This window comes from Ursus americanus, chromosome 2 (assembly GCF_024610735.1).
Source record: "Ursus americanus isolate L20-20 chromosome 2, mUrsAme1.1.p, whole genome shotgun sequence".
Taxonomy (NCBI): domain Eukaryota; kingdom Metazoa; phylum Chordata; class Mammalia; order Carnivora; family Ursidae; genus Ursus; species Ursus americanus.
In genome coordinates, this window is record NC_142128.1 from 2,313,177 (window position 1) to 2,337,632 (window position 24,456).

The 24,456-nt window shown below is 52.7% G+C and overlaps 1 protein-coding gene across 7 annotated transcripts in view; it reads right to left on the minus strand.

Moving 5' to 3' along the window:
- Window positions 1–24,456, minus strand: part of CARD11 (caspase recruitment domain family member 11) — a 108,845-nt gene that overhangs the window by 20,020 nt on the left and 64,369 nt on the right. For 5 of the 7 annotated variants that reach the window (XM_087866968.1, XM_087866951.1, XM_087866947.1 and 2 more), the window contains exons 2-10: window positions 12,209–12,421; window positions 10,265–10,402; window positions 8,851–9,176; window positions 5,929–6,108; window positions 4,910–5,062; window positions 4,349–4,474; window positions 3,683–3,880; window positions 1,845–2,021; window positions 1,037–1,088 (exon numbers count right to left, since the gene is read on the minus strand). In XM_087866968.1, coding sequence (XP_087723094.1) covers window positions 1,037–1,088; window positions 1,845–2,021; window positions 3,683–3,880; window positions 4,349–4,474; window positions 4,910–5,062; window positions 5,929–6,108; window positions 8,851–9,176; window positions 10,265–10,402; window positions 12,209–12,421 — 1,563 coding nt within the window. Of the gene's footprint in view, window positions 1–1,036; window positions 1,089–1,844; window positions 2,022–3,682; window positions 3,881–4,348; window positions 4,475–4,909; window positions 5,063–5,928; window positions 6,109–8,850; window positions 9,177–10,264; window positions 10,403–12,208; window positions 12,422–22,386; window positions 22,521–24,456 lie in introns of all 7 variants that reach the window. The other 2 variants (XM_045813366.2, XM_045813367.2) reach the window with 1 other exon arrangement.

The window sequence follows — 24,456 nt, forward strand, 5'->3', positions numbered from 1 at the left end:
TCCCACAGGCCTCAGGCCCTTTCCACCTCCCTTCTGAGAAAGAAGGTTCTAGAGATACTTGATCCGGCAAGGAGAGGGGTGGGTGGACCCCCACCTCTGGGCTCCTCCAGGCCCAAGGAGAACAGCCGCGGCCCACTCTGGACTCCTCCTTCCCCTGCCCCGCTGCGGACCCGGGGGGCGGGGTGCACAACCTCAGCACGGAGGAGCCCAGGAACCCTGGCCCTGCTCCCCGTGCTGTCCTGAGCTCTCGACGGATCTTCCTCCAGCCCACCGCCACAGCTCTTTCCTGGCAGTCCAGAGCCATGTTCTCCCTCCTCGCTGATGGCCCTGTCTCAGAGCCCAGGCTCCGGAGCGCCCACGTGGACCTACTGGCACCCGGCACACAGTGGGTGCTTGATTTGCCCAGGCACACCCTCACCAGCCAGCTGTCCCCCGAGAGTCACAGTGAGGACAAGTGGCAGGGATTCTGAAGACGCTGTGGCTTGGAGAACCAGGGGCTCACAGATGGACCCTGACCCCCGGGCAAAAGCCTGGAAGGACCGTCGAGGCCGCGTCCTGCTGACAAGCCGTGAGCAGAAGCGTCAAGTCCAGCTGAGGCATCAGGGGCTCCGGGTTGACCTCAGTGTGCGTGCGTGTGTGAGCATGCGTGTGTCTATGTGTTCATGTGTGTGTGTCTGTTCATGTGTGTGCGTGCCCATGTGTGAGCATGCATGTGTCTGTGTATGTGTGAGCGTGTCTGTGTGCATATGTGAGCGTGCGTGTATGTGTGTGTGCATGTGTGAGCGTGCGTGTGTTCATGTGTGTCTGTGTGCGTGCGTGCACATGTGTGTAGGGCAGATGCGACGTTTCTACGTCACAGCTTCTGCCCTGTCCGGTGACAATAAGCATTAATTACTATCAGACACCCCTCCACCTGGGGCCCCCAGGCCTGTACTAGGTTCAATGCACAGGATTGATTGCCGCAATGGGAAAAAAGGACTGGGAGAAGCAGACGGACAGACAGACAGACAGGAGAGGGGTCTAGGCGCACACCAACCTTGGAAATCAGAGGCTCGCTTCAGGCTGATGGGGGATTTGGCTCTCTGCAGCTGCGAGAGGGAGGGCAAGACAACGGACAGAGGGGACAGATCAGACAAGGCCCAGAACATGTGTCAGCAGAGGGAGGGAATGAATGGAGGACGCCCGTGTGGCCCCGGGAGCACCGATGGCGTGTGACACCCACACCCTGGGCTGCGTGGCAGCGGCTGGCACAGAGCCCCTCCCCCCCCACACCCCTCCTGGGAGGTGGCACCACGTGGCTCAGCTGGTACCAGAGCTGACGGTGGCAAGGAAAGGAGCCCATGCGGTCGTGAGGCCCAGCAGAACCAGGTACGTGACACAGACACAGGGGAATTTTCCAGAAAGGACGAGGCTTTCCACCACCCTCACCGGCAGGAGGTTCTGGTGCCTCCCGGGGGGCCCGCCCTGCGCTGACCAGCCCCTCGCATGTGAGATGGGCTCAAGTGCTCCTTCCTGCTGGAGAGGGAGCCCCGATGGCCCCGAACATTGAGCGGAGCGGACAGCATTGCCGCTGTAACTCCCGCTCCCCAGCCGGCCTCTCACAAGCCATTAACGTCAATAAACACGGGAGAGACACTCAATACCTATTTGCTGAATAAACGAATGAATTTGGAAATAACGCTCACTTCATTCTCTCTCAACTTCTACTACGCGGACGAGAGATGGGAGCGTTTGTGAAAGCAAACAGGGCAAGAGCTGGGGCTGGCAGGGTTTCCATCGAGGGGGCTGGGACAGGCGTGCGGCCCGCGCCACCAGCGCCCCGCGGCCGCCCCTACGGCCACTACCTGGATGCCCTTTAGATTCATCCTGCGCTTGGGCGGGTGGTAGGGCAGGAAGTATCTGCTGTCTTCCGGAGACTCCTCCGAGGTCGACGAGTCGTCCGCTTCCTGCCCGTTGGTCCTGGGGCTGGCGTCCCCGAAGTTCTGAGAGATGATGGCCACCGGCAGGTTCCTGGGCAGACTCTGGGGCGGAGAGAGGCCGGCGCCAGTGATGCGGCGGGATGAGCGGCCACCGTCGACGGCCGGCCTTCCCCGGGGCCCCGGGCTCACACTCAGGACGGGGCCCGCGCATCCCCCTGACCCCACGTCCCCCCGGGTGCCCCACCCGCTCCTCGCAAGCAGCCTCCTGTTCCCGTCTCCCCCTTTGTGTGTTCACAGCAGCAAAGCGATGGCCCCTGGGTGGGGTCTCGGCCCCTGGGGTCGGACGGGCCGCCTTCACACCCTGAGGGGCAGCCCTGGGCCTGAGCTCCAAATGCAGGACCTGGCAGGGCAGTGTGGGCCTCGGCCTGGGGCTTTCCAGCCGCTGCCCCGGGCCCCGCTGCATGGGCAGTCAGTAATGTCCAGCTGCCCCCAAAACCACACGACCTTCCTACCGCTGCCTCCAAACCCAAAGCCTCTTGCCGACTTCCCTGCACAACACGGTCAAGGTCCTAGACGAACAACGAAGGGCCTCAGCCCGCAAGCCGACCCTGCTACCGCCTGCCAGCCCTCCGGGCGCGTCTCCCACCTGCCCCTGCCTCCCGCTATATGGGTGGCAGAACCGCCCAGCGTGGCCCACCCGTGGCAGGCTGCGTGTCACACACCCGCAGGCCTTCGCTCAGGTCGTGCCGGGCCTGGAACACGGCCCCGTCCTTCCTCACCCAGGCGGCCGCCCCCACAGCTTTCCCTGACCCCCCTCCCCTCGGGCACATGCTCCCCGAGGGTCTCCCCGATGCCTGGCCCCGCGCTGGGGCTTGGCCTTCCTAGAGCTGCTGCGTGATTACAAACCACGAATGTGCGAAAGGGTGACGGAGCCCCTGCTTGCCATCGGGGGGGCCGGCGAAGGCCTGGCCGGGGGCAGCATCACCAGTGGAGGTCCCGGGGCCGACCCTGAGCTTCTCTGCAGGGAGTCTTTCCTGGAACCCTGCTGGAGCGGAGGCCCCTCCCCCGGGGACCCCACAGCCCCAACCCAACTTGTAATTTACAACGCTGTGTTGGCACGTCCCGTTCCTGGGTTGGCCTCTGGCGCTAAGTTTGGGTCCACTGAGGACCTCCCAGTTTCCCCGGGGCACTGACCAGGGTGCCCCCGCTGCTAGGGTCCAGGCTCCTTCCTTGGTACATGAGGACCGTAACGGTACCTGCCTGGCAGGAAGGTTCTGAGGGCAGGAGCTCACACGCAGAAGGCACTCAGCACCTGTGTGTGGCCGCCCTCGCGTGCACAGCTACCCCAGTGGTCATGTCGCCTGCTCTGATGATAGCGTCTGCTCATCCCTGAGCCCCCGGGGCCCTGCGGTGACACGAACTCTGAGCGTCGTACCGTCCGTAAAAGACAGTGTCCTCAGGCACTAGGGGCTTCAGCGGGCACACGGCGTCTGACGCCCAGTGACCATCCATGCAGTGGACGGGAGGCTAGCTGGCAGCCGCGGTCGGCTGACAAGCTGAGGCTACCTGGTGAAGTCATTTGCCTATGGTCGGCTAGCAACTGGCCACGGCAGGCTCTACCCGTAAGTTCCAAGGTCAGAATTCAGAGTCTGGACTGAGTGGTGTGTGCGTGCAGGAGGGTCAAGGACACAGGTTATTCTGGGTGGGGCCGAGGGTGGGGAGGCACCTGGCTGCAGGTGTGAGGCCCGGCAGCCCAGTCCCACCTGGTCCAGGCTGCTGCTGTCCTTGGAGAGACGCCGGAGCTTGCTCTCCAGGTTCACGATGCAGGCTTCCCGCCGGACCATCTCAATCCTCATCTCGTCGTTCTTCTCCTCCAGCTCCCGGATCTGCTTCCTGTATTTGTCCTTCTCGATTAAGCACTGCGAGTACTGTGTCTGCGCTTCATCCCGGGAATGGAAGGCCTGCGGGGGAGGGGGAGGGGGAGGACGAGGCCATTGTGGTTCTGCACCCCGCACGGACCCAATCAGACCCGGGACGTGGTCTCTGTCTGGATGCTGCTTCCCCGCCCAGTGGTCGGCCTGCTCTTTTCTTGACCCCGACTCTTGGGCGTTTAAATCGCTCCCTTCCCCAGTAGTCCGGATCACCGCTGCCACGTGTCCTGCTCCTTCCAGGAGCTGCGCACTGTGCTGGGAGCCCTGGGGCAGTACCTCTCGGGCCCGCTCCCTGCCCCCGGCAGGTGCTGCTGTCTCATTACTCCCATTTTACAGACGAGGACACGGAGGCTTCCACGGGGCGGAGCTAGCCTGCAGCCACACATCTGATGAGTGACCGAGCCTGAACGTGGCTGTCTGACGCTGGGGACCACGCGCGGTCGCAGGAGCCGCTGGAGCCCGGCTCAGGCCCCCACGTTCTCCGGATGCTGCCCGTACCTGGTCCCGCTCCCGCTCCACTTCCTCCAGCTGCAGCATGACCGTGTTCATACGGTGCTTGTACATCTCGCAGTCCTTGCCCAGCGTCGAGCACTTGAGCTCCAGGTCCTCCTTCTCCTCCAGGTACTGTGAGCAACGGGAAGAGATCAGCACCCAACCCGGCAGGCAGCAGGCGAGGCCAGCGGTTTCCCAGCTGAGCCTCCCTGATGGCCTATCCCTCCCTGACAGTCAGCTCTCTGAAGAGCAGGGCCCAGTCGTAGGGCAGTCAGTGAGCTGAGATGTGCTTCAGACCTGCTGTGTGCAAGGGACCGTGGAGGGGGGACAGGGCAGACATGTGAGCCCTCATGTGGGCTGCGGTCAGGAGGGGGAGGCAGGTGCTGGGGTGGTACAGTAATTCACAAGTCACAGCGAGGGGCTCATGCCGGCATGCATGGGGAATCTGGACCAGGCTGAAACCTGGTCCCCAGAAGACAGCGGGGGTCGGGATGTCTTGTGAATGCACGTCGGTGCACCAGCCGGGGTGGGGTGGGGGAAGCTGCCCCTCCGCCTGGGGGCTCCCACCTTGTCCCGCAGCTCCTCTGCCTGGCGGACCTCCTCCTGCAGGTTGTAGATCTTGTTGACGAGCTCCTGCCGGTCCTCCAGAGCCTCCTTGCGGTCATGCTCCAGGATGTCCAAGATGGCCTTGTCCGAGTCGGGCAGGCTGCGCTTCCCGGCCTGGGTGGGGGGGGCGGGAAGGTTTGACCATGCTGGGGGGGGGCCGGGGCAGGGAGCCAGGTGGACCCGGGAGGCAGGGAGGGGGTGGGGACCCCAGAGCCAGCGACAGACGCTGGGAGAGCAGAAGGTTTTGTGCCAGGGAAGCAGAGAAAGCGTCGCTGCCTCTTGGGGTCCTTAAGCAGCTTATTATTTAAGAATTTTATCACCTGGAAAGAAGCATAACACCCACTTCTGCTCACGAACATCCCAAAGCCTATTGTTCTGCCCTAGCTCTTATCAGAGCCGAGAGAAACAGCGGCTGCTTCTCCAAACGCTTCATAGGGGACGACAAAGAGAGGGCCGATCTGCCGTCCAGATGCATCCCCTGAAATATCAGTTAATCTGCTTCGATTAACCCGGGATTCATTCTCTGCTCCAAATCCACGCCTTTAACGCCAGGCAGCCGATCCTGGGGGAATAATTCTGGGGGAAGGGGAGAGCTAGCCTTTTCCCTATTCCTGCGGATGTGTTTGGGGATGTTATTTCTCAGCTACTTCCTCCTTTACACCTGAAAATGAGCCTGTGATGACAGCTGTGGGGAGGCACTTGAAGTTTTAACAAAGCACGCGGAGCTGAGGGGTGAGTTTCTTGGGCTCTTGAAGGGGAAATCGGTTTCCTGGCCGTCCCTGTCTCACAGAGCCCGGCGCAGGGACTCCATGGGATCCCAAGTGTCATCTCCCATCACGTCGTGTCTCTGACAAGGGGGTCGTGTGGTGACCCCACCTACCCAGGGATGACGCGGATCGCCCGGGGCCCCGCGGCCAGCCAGGGGGACGCACGCCCAGGCCGGGGTCTGCCCCGCCGTCCACGCCTGGCCCCGCCCGCACCTGGATAATGGACTGCAGCTCCTGGATTTTGGTCTTTAGCATCTCGTTCTCCCGCTCCAGCTCCAGAACTTGCTCCCTCTTAGGCCGATTCTCGATGTCGTTCTTTAGTTTCAGAGACTGGTTTCTCTCCAGCTTGCACTCCTCCTCCATTTTATTCAACCGATGCTTTAGTTGGTCAATCTGAAACGCCCAATGGTGCCGTCGGCAGGCCACCCTGGGGAAAGGCAATGCTCCCCCAGATCCCCAGCGGACTCCCCACGTACCCCGTGTGACGATGGAGAAGGGCTCAAAGAAACCTTTTGCGGTAAAACAAAGCACCAGCTTCTTGTGGATGAAGAGCTCCTGATTTGTTAATTTAGGATAATTCTGAAAGGGGTTATATGTCCCTTAGGGAACTGGGGGGATTCCCTCAACAACCCATGTTATTACAGGGAGCGAGGCAGCCACGAGTTCAGGGTTCTGGGCCCCGCGCCCTGACTTTACCCCAGAGCAAGCGGCATGGGCTTGTCCTTGCGGGTTTCCCACAAAATTCTATTCGGACAAACGGCACTGCTGTGAAAAGGACAGTGTGAGGTCCTCTGGGTTCACGGTATCTCTGGCCTAAAGGACCCACGCTCAGGGCTGGAAGAGTGGCTTCCTGGAGGAAGTGGTTACTACATCTGGAAATGCAACAAGTGGAGATGTGCCGAGCTCGGCCCTGGAGAGGTGACTGTCAGGAAGGGGCCCAGAAGAAGACTTCGTAGACCTTTGTGACTAAGCATGTCTGCTTCCCCGAACTGATCGATCTTACAGAACACCCACGCCAAGCCTGTCTTCAAGGGCTGCAGGAAAGGGAGGCAGCAAAGGGGCGAGCGCCCTTTGACAAATCTAGGCTTACGGGGAGAACACTGCAAGGTACCTGGCAGGCAGAGGGTCGTGGCTTTAGGAAGGAAATAGTGCCTGGGACCCATGGAAGGGAAGGAAGGAAGAGGCACACAGGGAAGCAGCCTGGGGCTTGGAAATGACCTAGGGACTCAGCTGGCCAGATGTTCTTTCAAGTTCTAGACACACTTCCCACTATTTCTATATCACCTGGGAAATGTAATATAGGACAAAGTCCTGGGAGAGAAACTTCTAGGTCACTGTCACAGGCTAACGTCTCCAAATCCTAGCTACAACAGCACAGAAACCTCTCCTCCTGGTCATGCAAAAAAAAAAAAAAAATCATCCTCGGCATCTTGGAAGGTCAGCCCCGGTGCCCAGTACTGGCTCCAGATCCCCTGTCCCATCCAAGTGGGCCCCGAGTGCCAGCCCTGTGGGGTGCTTACTGGCTCAGCCACTTTGTCGACGACATGGGGCTGTGTCTCAGCAACCCTGGGGCACAGGAATGATTTTCCACGACTGCCATTTACAAATGATGAAACAGGCCAAAAGCCAAGTAAGTGTTAAAGCCAGAAGCCAAAGTCAGATTCGAACTCAAATGCACAGGCTTTCAAAGCCCATGCTCTTGACGGAAACGCTCTACTGCCCGCTATGCCACCGACTCAATTCACCCGAATTCTAGTGGACTGTTTACTGATCTGTCTGCTTCAACTAAATTGTAAGTGACCTGAGCAGAAATCAGGTTATTTATCCCTGTGTGCCCCACCGTGCTTAGCACTGTGCCTTACACGTGGCAGGTGCTTAATAAATATTCCGAGTCTATTTTCCACCCAGCAGCCAGAGTGATCCTTCTAGATATAAATCAGTTGTCACTCTCCAGCTCTCAATCCTTCAGCGGCTTCCCATCACAAGTGGAATAAATTCCCAAGTTCTTACCCTGCCCTCATGCTCTGGACCTTGGCATCTCTCTGTTCCACCTGCTTGGTTGGGTTCAGCCCCACTTGCTCTTGATGGGTCTCAAAAACACCAAGCACACCCCCTACTCGGGGCTTTTCATTTGCTCTTTGCTCTTCCCCTGAGCCCTTGCATGGTTGGCTCCCTCCTTGTCCTCAGACCTCTGCTCCCATGTCCCCTTCTCTGAGACCCTTCCTACCATCCTATCTAAAGCTGCATCCCTCACTCACCATCCTCACACTCTTTCCTCTCCTCTTCTTAATAGCACTTCCTACTACCAGGGGTTTATGTATTTGTTTGCTGATTAACATGTGAGCTCCATGACAGCAGAGCCTTGGTCTTGAGTTATGTATCCCTGGAAAAGAGCCCAGTGCATGGTGGCCCTCGATAAATAAAAAGGATGAAGGAGGTAAGCAAATTCCCTTCCCCTTCTCTATTTTGGAGGTAAGCTCATTAATGAATTAATCACTTGGCTGATGGATCGTGCGTTGATAAGTACCTTGACCGTCCTGCTGCGTCATGCTGAGCTCTGTGGGTACAGTTGGGAAGGGGAGGGTCCTGGCCTCCAAAACCTCACGTCCCCATGGAACAAGTGCTGTGTCCATCGCCTCCCTGAGGGTCACTCATGGTCTGGGCCCCTGGGTTCTCCAGCTTCCCCGTCAGCTGGTTTTGCAGAGGGGCTGTGAGTGCATGTCTGCACACGCAGATAGCCCCGCTGGGTCAGTGTGTGCAAGTCTGTCCATGTGCATGGTGGCCCTGGGTCCCGAGTGGGTGGCAAGAAGCCCCGCTGGGTCGGTGTGCACATGTCTGCACACACACATGGTGGGTCTCGGTCCTGAGCCTGTCTGTGGCAGGAAGTCCACCACCGGGTTCGTGTGCACACGTCTGCACATGTGCATGGTGGCCCTGGGCCCTCGGCTGTCACGCTAAGCCTCACTGGGTTGGTGTGTGGACGCGCATGGTGGGTCTAGGTGTCCCCCAAGAACACAGTGTCCCCCACTCCTGCTCTCCTCGCTGAGCGAGGAGCCCTGGCGGCCGTGTGCGCCTGTGTGCACCTGCCGCGTGGTGGGCCCGAGCCCCAGCAGCCCTCCGGCATGTGCCGCTCACCTCCAGTTGGAGGTCTCGGCTCCTCATGACTGCCATGTTCTTTTCTTCGCTGAGCTGGGCGTAGCGCATGGCCAAGTTGTAGTTGTCGTCCTTCACCTTGACCAGCTCGTCGTTGTAGCTGTCACGCTCCTCCTTCATCTTGTAGTACCGCTCCTGGAAGGTCAGCAGCTCCACCCGCGTCAGCGTCAGCTGCTTCTTCTCATCCTCCAGCTGTCGCGACTTGGCCAGCAGCTCGCACCGCTGCAGGTCCTTGGCCTTCATCTGCTGCTGCAGCTTGATGACCTCATTCATGAGGAAGTGCGTGAGGCCCTCGTGGCCCTCCTCCACTGTGGGGAGGGGGCACCCGTCAGCCCCGAGGAGGGGGAGAGCGAAGGGGGCCCCGGCTGTGGGGTGGGGGTCAGCCATTCACTCACTCACTCACTCACACACCAACATTGCACAGAGCTCTTCAGGCCCTGGGCCCTCAGAGCGAGCAAGACAGCCTTGGTCCCGGTAGAGCTTACCGTCTCCCAAGGGAGACAGCCGGTGAAAAAGCAGATGATCACACACAGATAGACCTACAGACGGAGAGGATTTCGCAAAGTAAAGGCACAGGGGCTATGAACGTGGGCAGCAGGGGGCCAGATCCAGCCTGGCGGGCACACGGGTTGGAAGGCTCCTGATGGTTGAGCTGAAACACTGAGGAGGGAAAACATGTCCCAGGAAGGTGGAAAAACATTGCCAAAACCCTACGAGGAAGAAGGAGGAACTTGGCACATTTCAGAAACTAAGGAAGACCAAAGTGGCTGGAGTCCAGGGAGGCAGAAAAGGGAGGCTGGGAGCATCAGCAGGGGCTGGACCATGTAGGATTCTTGTGGGCTCCATTAAAGACAGGGGTGTTTGGTTGGATGCAGTAGAAAACCACCAAAGCTTTGCAGCAAGGGGGGCAACATGAGGCGGGGAGAGAGCATCGGAGCAGAGCGGGAATGGATGAAGACTGGATGGGGCTGGAGGGGTCCGCACCGGGTTGTGGTGGAGATGGAGAGAAGGCTCATTCAGGAATATTTAGGGAGGAAAGTGGAGATGAGGCTACTGAGGGCTCTGGCTCAGGGATGCTGACAAGACAGTAGGCAAGGCGAGGGCAGGATTTGGAGGGCAGTAGGAATTTCTGTCCCACCCACCAACATTCGTGGAAGATGTTCCATGAACACCCACTTCTCTCGGCTCCTACTTTGGTCTGCCTCTGTCACCTACCTTTGATCATCGGGCAGACATGAGTGGTTGACAGCCCACAAGCGCCACAGGAACACTGTCCTAACATCATCGATTCATAGCTTTGGAACTGTCCGCCCACTAGACACACACACACACACACACACACACACACACACACTCCTACCAGAGTTCACATGCTCCTGATGGCAAAGCCACTTACCCACAATGGTGGAGAACCTCCGGGTGGGCTCCTTTCCGGTCACCAGTTTGTACAGTTCCGGGTAATAAAACTCCAGGCTCTCCAAGAAGACCACATAGCCCCTTTGGCCCTTGGTATGTAGAATGTCCAACAGTCGGCCTGGCAGAACAGAACTCACCCCGTGAGGAGAAGAGTGCACTTCTGATCGGATGCAAGTCTCCGTGTCCAGCCTTACCCTGGACTCCTATCCCTCAATAAACTCTAAGAAGACAGTCTCACCACATTCTGTCACTCGAGAGCGGTATCTGGGAGTCCAGATACTATAAATCAAAGTGCCAGGCCCTCAACAGGGGTGCAGTGGCTGTTAGTTTTCCTTTCTCTGAGAAACTGGTAGAATCAGGATAAATGGAACTGCAGTTATAGGAAGCCAATGGTTTCAAAGAGCTTCCCAATTGACCAGCACTGAAATTAACCATACAGGCACCAGCCCTTCCGTGACTGAAGGAGGCTGGAAGTTCAAAGCAAATACAGAATAACGCATGGTTCCCTGAGACTCGGGGCAGGAAGACAGACCTCCAGGTGGAGAGCTAGGAAAAGTCACGGGAAGCCGGCCCAGCTCCATGATCTTTGGGATTATCTCATAGTCCGGAAACATCTTTAACCTCAATGGAACTTGCCTGGCGTTTTCGGTTTCTGTCCTACTGGTTCCGCTTAATATTTACATTTCCTGGCCCTTCCTCAAACATTTTATTTTCAGATATTTCTTCCCTTGAGGTGCCAAGATAGACGTAATAAATACGTCTCGTCTTGTGTTAACGGACTGTTTGGCGAGGCACTGTGTTGGGGATTCTGAAGTTACACCCAAGCTCGGGAGGAAAGCGAGCTGTGATTAGTGATGTCTGTCACGTATGCAAAGGAGACTCGCAGCCCATGAGCTACTTATCAACAGTCGTACTGTGGGGAAGTGATTTTCAAACCTTTTCAACGGTGAGCCACAGAAAGATATTTTACGTTGTGACCTTGTGTCTATACACACGTGGGCAAACAGGTGTATACACATGCGTATGTATGTAAAACCAAGTCTTACGAACCACACTCACTACATTTGAAGAATGAGATAAAGTGTCGCGGATCCCTAGACAGTCTGGAAAAGCCTGTGGACCCCTTCTCAGAATAATATTTTTAAACAGATAAAAAGGAATTGGATTACAAAGGGCATCAATTCTAATAAGATACCGTTATCAAATATTAAATCTGAGATTCAGTAATAAAAGTGCTTCTTCACTAATGTATTAGTAACACGATCTCTTGGCAGGTCTAATAACTACTATAATTTTGAGGGTGAGATGAGTGTAAATGATATTTTGGAAGATCTGTAACAGCTGTAATGTGGTATGAAGATACCTGTAATTTTATTGTTGACAAAGTCACGGGTATTGCTAATCTCCACTGCGATTTGTCGCCTACCCACACTCAGAATTGATGGGAACGCTAAATCTCGGTTAAAGCTAGTAAAATAAAGATGTAATTCCCCCCCATCCAAGTCCCTGGACCGTCTCAGTTCTATACGTAGAGAGCTCGGGGAGGGGGGAAACAGGGGTGGGCAGAAGTCAGCGGACCCCAGTTTGAAAATGCCTGACCCAGGGGCGCCTGGGTGGCACAGCGGTTAATCGTCTGCCTTCAGCTCAGGGCGTGATCCCGGCGTTCCGGGATCGAGTCCCACATCAGGCTCTTCCGCTATGAGCCTGCTTCTTCCTCTCCCACTCCCCCTGCTTGTGTTCCCTCTCTTGCTGGCTGTCTCTCTCTGTCGAATAAATAAATAAAATCTTTAACAAAAAAAAAAAAAAAAAAAAGAAAATGCCTGACCCAGAGAAATGCCATTTTGGTACAGCCAACTATGGGGTATTTCCTGAAGCTGCCACAAGAGGTCGCCCCCCTTCCCTCCTGGGCAGCGCCCCGGGTTACCTGCACGGTTGATCTTGGAGGGCAGCATGGGCGCATTGAGCACCTCGTCTTCATCCTGCTCATCGATGATCTTACACTGGCGCAGGTAGGGGGTGAGCTTGGCCGGGTTGATGTAGCGACTCAGCATGTGCCGGTTACACTCCACGTTCTCCCACAAGGCATCCTCCTCATCCTTCAATGTCTCCATACAGTCGTCCATCTCTGGCCCTCCTCCTTTGGACAGAAGCCCCAACAAGGTTAATAAAGGAGCCTCACTGCATAGCTCCATAAACTCTTTAAGAGTGATCTCCAGAATACGCTGTCGAGTTAAAAAGAAAAAAGTAGACAAAAGTACATATGGTATTTTACCTCTTATTTAAGAAAGGAAAGGATATGAACATAGATATATATTTCTTTATACACGACACAGAAACAACGGGCAGATAAGCCATAAAATTAAAAAAAAATTATTTATAGAGAGGCAAAATGTTGCAGTTGGACTATATCCTTTCCATCCAAGTTTTTATATCTTACTAAGAATTTATCTTCCCCCAAACAATATATACTATTGCTTTTTGTTTTACAATTTCACATAAAAGACATCATATTGTAGGCTTCCTTGTTTCATTTTTCAACTTTTTCTCTCTACCTTTTTTGAGTTTCATCTACATTGATACCTATATATCTAATTCCTTCATTTTTAAAAAAACAGCTTTATTGGGATAGAATTCACGTACCATGCAATTGACCTTTTAAAATTCAATGTGTACGATTTGGTAGTCTTTAGTATATTCACAGGGCTGTGCAGCCATCACAATGAATTTTACAACATTTTCATCATCAACCCCAAAAGAAACTCCATTGCTCTTAGCTGGCACCTCCCCATTCCCCCCAGTTCCTGCCCCTCCAGTGGTGGGCGTCCACTAATCTACTTTCTGTCTCTGTAGAGTACTATTCTGGACATTTCATGTAAGTGGAATCCTACAACATGTGGTCTTTTGTGACCGGCTTCTTTCACTGAGCGTAACGTTCTTACTGTTCATCCATGTTATAGCGTGTTTCAGTATTTCACTTATTTTTACTGATGAATCATTTTTCATCGTATGGCTACATCCCATCGTGTTTACCCAGCCATTGGTGAACGTTTGGGTGGGTGGCTTCTATTTACTGGCTATTATAAATTACGTTGCTATGAAGATTCATGTATGGGTTTTCGTGTAGACCTATGTTCTTTTTTTTTTTTTTTTGAAGATTTTATTTATCTATTTATTTGAGAGAAAGAGCATGAGAGAGAGCAGAGAGCACAAGCAGGGAGGGGCGAGGGGCAGAGGGAGGGGGAGAAGCAGGCTTCCCACTGAGTAGGGTGCCCGATGCAGGACTTGATCCCAGGACCCCAAGATCATGACCTGAACTGAAGGCAGACGCTTAACCGACTGAGCCACCTGGGAGCCCCTAGACCTATGTTCTTATATCCCTTGGGCAGATATGGAAAATGAAATTACTGAGCCACATGGAAAGCCCATCTTTAACATTTTGAGGAACTGCCAAACTGCTTCCCAAAGTGCCTGTAGCAGTTTACACTCCTGCTAGCAATGTATGAGGCTCCAATTTATCCACACCCTTGTCAACACTTGTGGTTGTCTGTCTGTTTTATTATAGCCATCTGAGTGGGTGGGAAGTGGTACCTCCGTGTGGTTTTGATTTGTAGTTCTCTGTTGATTATGATGTTAGCATCTTGTCACGTGCGTATTGGCCATTTGTATATTGAGAAATGTCTATTCAAAACCTCTGCCCAGTTTTAAATTGGGTTGTTTGTCTTTACTATTGACTTTACTATTGAGTCGGAATTCTTTATGCGATCTGCATATAAGCCCTTTATCAGATATATGATTTGTAAGTATTTCCTCCCATTCTCTTGGTTATATTTTTGCTTTCTTCAAGGTACTATTTGTAGCACAAAAGTTTTTAGTCTTCATGTAGTCCAATTTATTTATTTTTTTCTTATTTCACTTGTACTTTTGGTGTGTATCTAAACATCATTGCCTACCTCAAGGCTGTGAAGGTTTGCTTCTATTTTTTTGAAGACTTTTATCCTTTTAGCTCTTATGCTTAGGCACATGATGCATTTTGAATTCATATTTGCATATGGTGTGAGGTAAAGTTCCAACTGTATTCTTTCACATGTGGATATTTAGTTGTCCCAGCGTAATTTGTTGAAAAGATTATTCTTTCCCCATTGATTGGTCTTGGCATCTTCGTCAAAACTCAACTCACTGTGTTTACTTCTGGACTCTCAATTCTATTGCATTTGTCTCTATGTCTGTATTTATGTCTGCACCCTATTCTCTTCATTACTGTAGATGCATAGGAAGTTTTGAAATTGGGAAGTATGAGTACTCTACCCTTGTTCCTCCTTTTTAACATTGTTTTGCTTCGTCACAGCCCCTTGAAATTCCATGTGAATTTAAGGATCAGTCTGTCAATATCTGCAAAAAGACGTAGCTGAATCCATTGAAGATGTAGATCAATTTAGAGATCATAAGACAATGGCCCATGAATATGGGGTATCTTTTCATTTGTTGAGGTCTTTCATTTCTTCCAGCAATGTTTTGTAGTTTTCAGTGTACAAGTCTTTTTTTTTTTTTAAAGATTTTATTTATTTATTCGACAGAGATAGAGACAGCCAGCGAGAGAGGGAACACAAGCAGGGGGAGTGGGAGATGAAGAAGCAGGCTCCCAGCGGAAGAGCCCGATGTGGGACTCGATCCCACAATGCCGGGATCACGCCCTGAGCCGAAGGCAGACGCTTAACGACTGTGCCACCCAGGCGCCCCTCAGTGTACAAGTCTTGCGCTTCTTTTGCTAAATGCGTTCCTCAGTGTTTGGATGACATCGTAAATGTGAACTGTTTTCTTAATTTCATTTGTGGAATGTCCACTGTTAGTGTATAGATATACAATTGATTTTTCTATATTGATCTCTCATGCTGTAACCTCACTGAAATAATTTCTTAGTTCTAATAGTTTGTTAGTGGATTTCTTGTGATCTTCTCTATGCAAGATAATGTTACCGGCAGTTAAATAGTTTTACTTCTGTCTTTTCAACCTTGACACCTTTTATTTCTTTCTCTTGTCTAACTGCTCTGGCTAGAACCTCCAGCACAATATTAAATAGAAGTGGCAAGAATAGACATTCTTGTCTTGTTCTTGATCTTAGGGGAAAAGCATCCATTTTTTTTTTTTTTTGTCATTAAGAATGGTGCTAGTTGGTTGGTTTTGTGTGTGTGTGTGCGCACGCTCACGCATGTGTGTTTTAGAGATCTTTTATCAGCCTGGGGCAGATCCCTTGCATTCCTGGTTTGTTGAGCACTTTTGTCACGAAAGGGTGTTTGATTTTATCCAGTGCTTTTCTTCATCCATTGAGATAACCATGTGATTTTTGGTTTTGATTATGTTAATATGGTGTATTACATTAATTGATTTTCAGGTATTAGGAAAACCATGCATTCTTGATATAAATCCCACTTAGTCACGGTGTGGAATTATTCTTCTATACTGGTGGACTCAATTTGGTAGTGTATTTTTGAGGACTTTTGCATCTGTGTTCATAAGAGATATTGGTCACTAGTTTTCTTACTTGTGATGTCTTTGACTGGTCTTGATATTGGAGTAATATTGGTCTCGTAGAACTAGTTGGGAAATATTCCCTCCTTTTCTATCCTTTGGAAGAGTCTGTGAAGAATTTTTTCTTTTGTTTGGTAGAATTCACCAGGGAAGACATCTGGGCCTGGACGTTTCTTTGTGGGTAGATTTTTGGTTACTAATTCTTTACTTGTTATATGTTTGCTCAGATTTCCTGTTTTTCTTGAGTCAGTTTCAGTAGTTTGTGTCTTTCTAGGAATTTGTCCATTTCATCTCAGTTGTATAATTTATTGGAAACAATTGTTCATATTATTCCTTTATAACACTTTTATTTATATAAGCTTGGTAGTAATGTCCTCTCTTTTCTTTCAGAATCACATTCTTCTGGATCTAGGCGCCCTCTAACCAGGGATATCTTCCCCCAACTAGGGGGAACAAAATGAACACCTATTTTAACTTCTTACTGCCCCAGCCATCATACTTTCAAACCATGGTTTCTCTCTTCTTAGTTCCCTGTTATTCTCATTAACCTAATAGTGGGGTTGGAGGGGGGAGAAGGGGGAGAGTTGAAGGGGGAGAGGGGGGAGAGAGAGAGAGGGAGAGAGGAAGAGAAGGGGGAAGGAGAGGGAGGGGGGAGAGAGAAGGGGGAGGAGTAGGGGGAGAAGAGGAAAGAGAGAGAAAGGAGGGGGAGGGGAAGAGAAGGGTGGGAGACTTCTCTCTTTTTTCCTTGGTCATTCTAGCTAAAGGTTTATCAATTTTGTTGTTATTTCGAAGAACCAACTTTTTATCTGAAACTAACACAGCATTACGTGTCACATATTCTCAAATAAAAAAAATTTAAAAACAACAACCAAGAACCAACTTTTGGTTTCACTGATTTCTATAGTTTTCTATTCTCTAACTCACTTATTTCTCTACTAATCTCTATTATTCCCTTCTGTCTGCTTCCTTTGGGTTTAATTTGCTTTTCTTTTTCTAGTTTCATAAGGTGAAACGCTCGGTTATTAAGACCTTTTTAAGTAAAAACATCAGAGCTATAAATTTCCCTCCAAGTGCTGCTTCGGCTGCATTCCTTACGTTTCGGTAGCTTGCATTTTCATCTTCATTCATCTCAAAGTAAGTTTTCTAATTTCTTTCCTGATTCCTTCTTTGACCCACAAGATATATAGAAGTGTGATATTTAATTTCCCCCATATTTGTGAATCCCCCAAATTTCTTTGTTACTTATTTCTAATTTAATGCCACAGTGGCTGGAAAACATACTCTGTATCATTTCAATCCTTTTAAGCTTGTTGACGCTAGTTTTACGGACCAGTGTATGACCGATCTTGGAGAATGTTCCAGGGGTGTGCTTAGGAAGAGCACATCCTGCCGCTGTTGGGGGGAGCGTGCAATGGATGTCTGTTAGATTTAGTTCATTTATAGGGTTGTTCAATTCCTCTGTCTCCTTGTTGATCTTCTGGTTAGTGGTTCCATCCATTATTAAAATTAGGGCGTTAAAGTCTGCGACTATTCAGCTAATGGTTCAGTTTGACTGTTTTATGTATTATTCCATTGCAAGAATATACTATAATTTATTTACCCATTTCTCTACCGATGAATATTTAATTTGCCCCTGTGTTTTGCATGGACATTTGGCGCTGTTTGTAGTAGGCAACAATGGAAGCCAGCGAGATCTCATCAGTGGGTACTCCACAATCCTTTCGTACTATGGAGTAACCTTTGAAAGGGATGTGGTAGCATAAAAACATCCCAAGATGTATTGTTTTTCAAAAAGTCAAATTTCAGAATACATATATGAAGTATAATACAAAAAAAATTGGTCTTGGTCCTGGTTCCTGACACAGAGTTCATAAGACTCCTGGAATCTTCTGAGTGATGAGTCTTTTGTATGGTAATGAGATGACTCTTGGCTTAAGGGCCTTGAGATAGCTTCCAGTGGGGGCTGGACGCCTCCAGTGGGGGCCGGACGCCAGAAAGACCACGTGGTTAAAGGGTTATGACTTTCAGCCCCACACCCCTACTCCAGGGAGGGGAGAGAAGCTGGAAATTGAGTTCAGTCATCAAGAGCGAATGATCTAATCAATCATGGCTCTGTAATGAAACCTTGATAAAGATCCTTCCACAACGGGGTTCAAGGAGCTTTAGAGCTGGTGAAGAAATGTGCCCTAGGGGGGTGGCATACCTCAACTCCATGGGGACAGAGGCTCCCACACTCGGGGCCCTTCTAGACCCCGCCCTCTTCACTGCCTCATCTGGCTTCTCATTTGCATTCCTTAAACTGTAATTAGTACCACGTCTTCTTGGGGTGTATGAGTCATTTTAGCAAATTACTGAGCCTGACGAGGGGTTGTGGGAACCCTGGGTTTGCAGCTGCTCGGGGAGAGTATGGGTGGTCCCTGGGACTTGAAGCTGGCATCTAAGTGGGGGCAGGCTTGTGGGGGTCTTTGCTGACTCTGGGGAGTTCGTGTTGGGATTGAGTCGAATTGTTGGACACCTAGTCGGGTTGGGGAATTGGTTGGCGTGTGGAAAATGACACATATTTGGTGTCAGGAAGAAGATGTCACAGCACAGCATAAAACCACTTATGTAACGCACCGCTAAGCAGGACTATAATTATACAGGTGTGTGTGTGTGTGTGTGTGTGTGTGTGTGTGTGTGTGTGTGCAGAGACGGAAGGGAGAGAGGAAGGGCAGGGAAAGTTCCAGAGAACCGGATGCAATGGCTCATCTGGGAAGAGGAGTAAGTTCAGAGGTTAGTGGTCAAGGAGGACTTGGACATGATACAGTGTTAGTATTTACAACAAGCATGTAGCAGTGCACGACTTACACAGTTTGGAAGAAAAAAAGACAAATGAACAACGGTGAAAGCCAAGTAGAGCGCAACAGACAGGCCAATATCCGATATTTGCCCCTGACTCACATCTTCTTGGAAGACCACAGCCCCAATGTCTTGTTGGCACCAAGGAAACCCTCTGGCTGGTGGACTGGCCTGCCTCACGGAGGACTGGTCCTCAGGCTGGGGGTTTCGTGTGGGGCCGAAGAGACGGCGGGACAGTGAGTGTGCCGTGGGGAATGGAGCCAGAAGGTAGCATGGAGGGAACAGAGCTGGGTCACAGTGAAGCGAGGCACAGGCAGGGGGAGGCCGCAGAGGCCGAGAAGGCGGGCGTAGGCAGAGGAAGCTGGGCAGCTGAGCGAAGCCTCAGTGAGAAGCCCCACGGGTTGAGAAGAAGTGGCAGGAGCGGTCTCTCTGCAGCCCCGGCCCCATCAGCCCTGGCCACACGCGTGCTGCCCGCTCCTTGCTGTGGGATCTCTGAGAGTCTCCCCGTTAACCTGAGCTACTTGCCATGGGTGCTCGCCCCCCACCAGCTGAAGGGTGTGAGTGACCATACTGTGTGCTGTCATGAGCCACGACTGCCTTGGGGTGGTGAACGCTGAAACCCAGCCCCCTCCCCGGGCAGGGAGCTGTACGCAGACTGCCCTGCCCCACAGACACAAGTCCTGACCCTGCCAGCACTCTCGCGGACTCAGAGCAGGTTACAGGGGCCCCACGGCCAGCCTGCGGTTCCGGGCGACATGAACACGTCCACTGCAGCCACTCCCCCCGACGTGACCATTTCTACGCACGAAGCAAAATGTGCTTACCTAGACGGTTCTTAAAGGCTCAATGCTAAGCACTCGATTCGAGACGTTGATCGAGCGTGTGGCAGCCACCGCTGTGTCTGTCCACGTCACCCCCCCCCCCCTCCACTCCTGCTGCTTACAGAATCCTCAGGGTTTTCAGGAACTGAGCTGCCCCGGGCTTCAGGGAGGCCGAGCATCTCCTGAGCTGTGAGGAGCAAGATCTTGTTTGGTCTCTGCCAGTGGTTTAAGAAGAGGCACGTGAAGTGCTTCATGAGACGCTCAACCTGTGGGAAAGCCTGCTGGGGGCAGTTCCGGTGCTCTTCCTCCATCTATGACAGGGACACAGGAAGGAACAGTGTCATCCAGCTCTTGGATGTTAGCAGGTGAAGGTGTGTGTGATGCTGGGAGGTGTGCAGCCATCCTGTGACCCAAGGACTCACCTGAGCACAAAAGCTAAAACCCTCAAGACGGCAGAACAGAAAGACAGAAAGAACCTGGGTCCCTGATGTCCCAGCCTGGGCACTGAATTCACCACCACCAGACCCCTCCCCTCACTGGACTGCTTCATATGCAAGATAATAAATGCCCTTTGCCCTGAGCCATTTTAAACTGGATCGACTATTACATGCACCCCAAAGCCTCCTGACTAGTGAATGTATCTAGTTAATACAAAGACCGGCTAAGCACAGTGAACTGAGAACCAGGTGCTCACAGGCTGACGCTGGTTACTGGGGTCAAAGGCGTGTGTCTAGAGATTAGTTACATGTCAGCTCAAGGCAGGGAGACAGGAGGTCTGGATGGAGCAGAGAGGCATTTCCAGATGCCCTTCACGGACAGAGCAAGTGTGCCGGGCGCTCGGAAAACTCGTTACGCCCATGCCCAGTGCAACAGAAACTCCTCCAGGGACCGGGTGGCCTGTCAGTGGCCTCTGCTGGGAAAAAGGAAAATAAAAACGAAGCAGGACATGACTAGAGCCAAGCCTTTCTCCCCCAAGCGGAAATGAAGGGGACGCTCCTACCTTATACGCAAGGAAACGACAGAGCCTTGGTCTAGCGTCTGTCTGCCCCATCGCCAACACCCTGGTGCGCCTCAGCCCCTCTGCAAACATGGGCCAAACTCACGAGAACCGCCTAGTTTGGTGAGCGTCCCGAGCCACGGGGCCGCTGAGCGGACGCCACGGCCTCCACCACCGGCTGAGGGGGGTGAGCGCCTGCGAGCACCGAGCACCGGCCCCAGGGGCAGGGACGCAAAGGCGTTTCCCACACAGTCCCTGCCCTTGGGAGGAAGCCAACGTTTGCTGTGAGAGCCGAGCCGCCAGCACAGACAGCTGCAGGGGGGGCGTGAGGAGGGCCGCAGAAGACAAGGGACAGAAGTGCCCCCCAGGCTGGGCTGCTACCCTGTGCCAGGTGCACACCTGTCCCCTACCGTCATGGTCACAGCAACCCAGAGGGGGGTGGGATCATCCCTGTTCTATAGACACGTTGTCTGGGCTGAACGGTGTCCCCTTGGATTAGGAACGATGACCCTGCCCACCTGTTCCCACTTGAGGGCCAAAGACCGAGGTGAGCAGTGACTCACCTCCAGGCATCCCCAAGTGGCTGAAATAAACCTTGGGATCGGAAAACAGGTTGACTTGACCTGGCAGGCTCGGACACGCAGGCACGAGCCCAGGCTTCCCTCCCCGGTGCGATCCCTCGAGAAACCACCCCACAGGTCAGGAGGCTCGTGCAAGGACAGCTCGTGGCAGCGGTGGCGGCACGCACCCAAGTGCGAGGAAGCATGCCGAGATCCTGAGGCAGGAGAGGGGATAAGCACTGGGGGCCTGCAGAGAAGCCGCGTGCTACCGCGGCGGGACGAGAAGAAAAAGCCCACCCCGTCCTCACGGATGAACTCAGGATGTGACGCGGGGCACAGCAGCGGGTCACAGAGCACCCACGACAGGCCACTGTCTACGTGTCTGAAACTTACGACTAAACTATGCTGGTAAGGATACGCGGCAAAACTGTACCGAGGAGCGAGGAACGGATAAGAACTGGGACGGTGGCTCCCGTGCAGACCGCAGCACGGTATCACTATCCCCTGGAGACGCCGGTGATACTGGGGTCTGGGGCGTGGCTTAGCTGGGGACGCGGCATCCACTGTATTATTGTCTCACAGACACACACAGACATAAATACGCCAGGTGTTTCTTGGGCAAAAACTACGGATAGTGTAGCTAGCCTCGAAGAAAAAACCATTTTGGACACAATTCCAGCTGCATTTCCTCCCCGCACACTTGGCTGTGACTCAGCCCGATTCCGCCTGGTCTTTGGGGACGAATCCGGCAGCCGGTGTCCAGCTCCGGGCAGTTTCCTTGAAAACAGTCTGCCCAGAATCATGCCCTCAGACGCCGAGGCACTGACGGCCCACGGTGCTGCCCGGTCCTCCGTCCCCTCCATCACGGTCAGGGCTGGAGGCAGCCCTGCCCAACCCTTAGCGGGGGCTGGCGTCCAGTCCTGAGCCGAACCCTAGAGCCCGTGGGTCTTTCGACAAACAGCGGGAAAGGCAAGTTCCAGGCTCCTGGACCAGGGTCTACGGATGGGCCATGTTGCTCAGGCTTTTACGGGACAGGGACATGACTCACCCGTGGACAAGCTCCGTGGCAGCTGCTGGCCTCCTCGCCTCCCTCACGGACTCGAAATGTTTACCCTGTGGCCCCCACTGCTGTTACGGTGAAGTCCAACATCTTTATCGTGACCCTTAGGCCCCGGAGGGTTTGCTCCTGCGGCTTCCGGAGTCTCATCCTGACTGTGTCCCGGGCTCTTCACCAAACCCGCTCTTGCACCTCCCTCCCTCTGCCTAGAACCTCCCCACCGCTCCCCTGTCAAGTCTTAGGTAAGCCTCACTTAGCGTTTTGTTTTTTTATCTACTGGAGATAACACACGGTGCGAAGTACCTGGCATACAGTGGGTGCTCAGTAGCCAGTGGCCGCTGTCGCCTTACGGAGGTCTGACTTCCGCGCCTCCGGGCTGGCGCCTGGCCTTCCCTGAGCCAGTCTTCCTTGGGATCTAGAGCTGCAATGGCCGGAATCTATAAAAGGAAAGATAATCTGACTTGGCACAAGGGTGGAGAGAGAGAGAACCATTCAAGTATCAGAGTGATGCCCTGCTTTGGAAGAAAAGGTCAGAAAATCCCAAGGTACCCATCTCTCCCGGTGACAGTGACATAGTGGACCATGGCCAGGAGCTGCTGGAGAGAAGGGTTTTTGTTGCAGCCCATGGCCAGCCTGGAAGGTCACTGGCCACAGGTCCTGAGACCTCTGGGAACAGGGAGGAGGGCAGATGGTAGCATTGGGGTTAATCCTGGCCGGGGTGGAAGGTCTCTGCAAAGTCTTTGCCAGGAGTGTTTGCAGAGTGGAGATATTCTGATCAGCAGCTAACGCATTAGGTCAAGAGCAGCAAACCACACTCCCGAGCCCAGAAGAGTTCCCTCCACTGTGAATTATGTCTTTAGCCCCCGGCACGCCGTGGGTTTGGGCAGGAACACACCATGGCATGCACTGTAATTTCCCCAAGGTGGTGTTCCTTCCAGTGACGGACAAGGCCGTCACCAATGCCCAGCTCAGCCACTCCAGGAGCCCGGGGAAGGCAGGCCAGGGAGGCGGAGACGTCAGGCACAACCCCTGAGAGGCTGAGGTGGGGCCTGACACCGGGCCTGACACCTGTCCCGATAGTCCCGACAGCTGCTGGATCCTGTCCCGACAGCTGCTGGGATCCCTGTGCTGGGGGCTTCAGGCAGCTGTTCCATGACCGACCGCTCTTACTCGGCAGTGACAGGGACCCTGGGACATCACTGTTTAATCAAGAACTTGCTTGGTTTCAGCTTTGAGAATTTATCACAGGTGACATCAAATCTCCCAGGGCTGATAGGAGCCGCTCTTGTCGGGTGTCAGCTTGGATCGGAGTGGGCTGTCACAGGCCCTCTGCCCGGGGAGGTGGCAGTGACAGGCTTCTCTGGAGGACACCATCTCCTTCATCTCCTCATGGCCTCCCTGCTCTGCGGCTGGGACAGGGACAGCTGCCCCATGACCCAGCACGGCAGGCGACGGCCGGGGAAGCAGGTGATCTGCGGGGCTGAGCGCCGCAGCAGAGACCAGCAGGCCGATGACCAAACGCAAAGGGAAATTATACTTTTCTGCATTTGCAAAAGCAACAGAACATGCCTTTCTTTCATAATCAGAAGAAAAGGCTTTTACAAATTAATTCTAAGAAAGATTTTAGTTACAAGAAAGGAAAAACAGATTTTCACAGGGTTGTACGACTACCCAACGTGTCAACAGAGGCTGGAAAAACTGAGACACGAGACAGCCAGTAATGAGGCTGAACTTTCTATTTCTGCTGTTAGAATTTCGATTATACCCTCAAGAACTTGGTCATAAGGTCGGAAAAACTTATAGGATACGTCTCTCGAAAGATTAGCTTATTGGTATAACATTCAACTGGCTGAAACATCATTCCTGATGCTTACAGATTATTTACTATATGCCAGGCACTTGCAAGCATAACTGAGAAGCCTCAAAAACTCTCTGAGGTAGGTGGCATTTTTATTATTGCCATCATCATCACCATTTTATAGCCAAGAAAACCAAACCTGGGAGAGTTTCAAAGTCCTGTAATTAGCATGGAAGTCAGGGTTTGGACCCAAGCTTCTCCGGCTTACTCAGCACCTAGAATTGGCATCTATCTATCTATCTATCTATCTATCTATCTATCTATCTATCTAAAGGATTTTATTTATTTATTTGATAGACAGAGAGACAGCCAGGGAGAGAGGGAACACAAGCAGGGGGAGTGGGAGAGGAAGAAGCAGGCTCCCAACCGAGAAGCCTGAAGTGGGGCTCGATCCCAGAATGCCGGGATCACGCCCTGAGCCGAAGGCAGACGCTTAATGACTGAGCCACCCAGGCGCCCCTAGAATCGCCTTTTAAAAAATAAAAAGTTTACTTTTAGAAGGACTAGAACCAGAA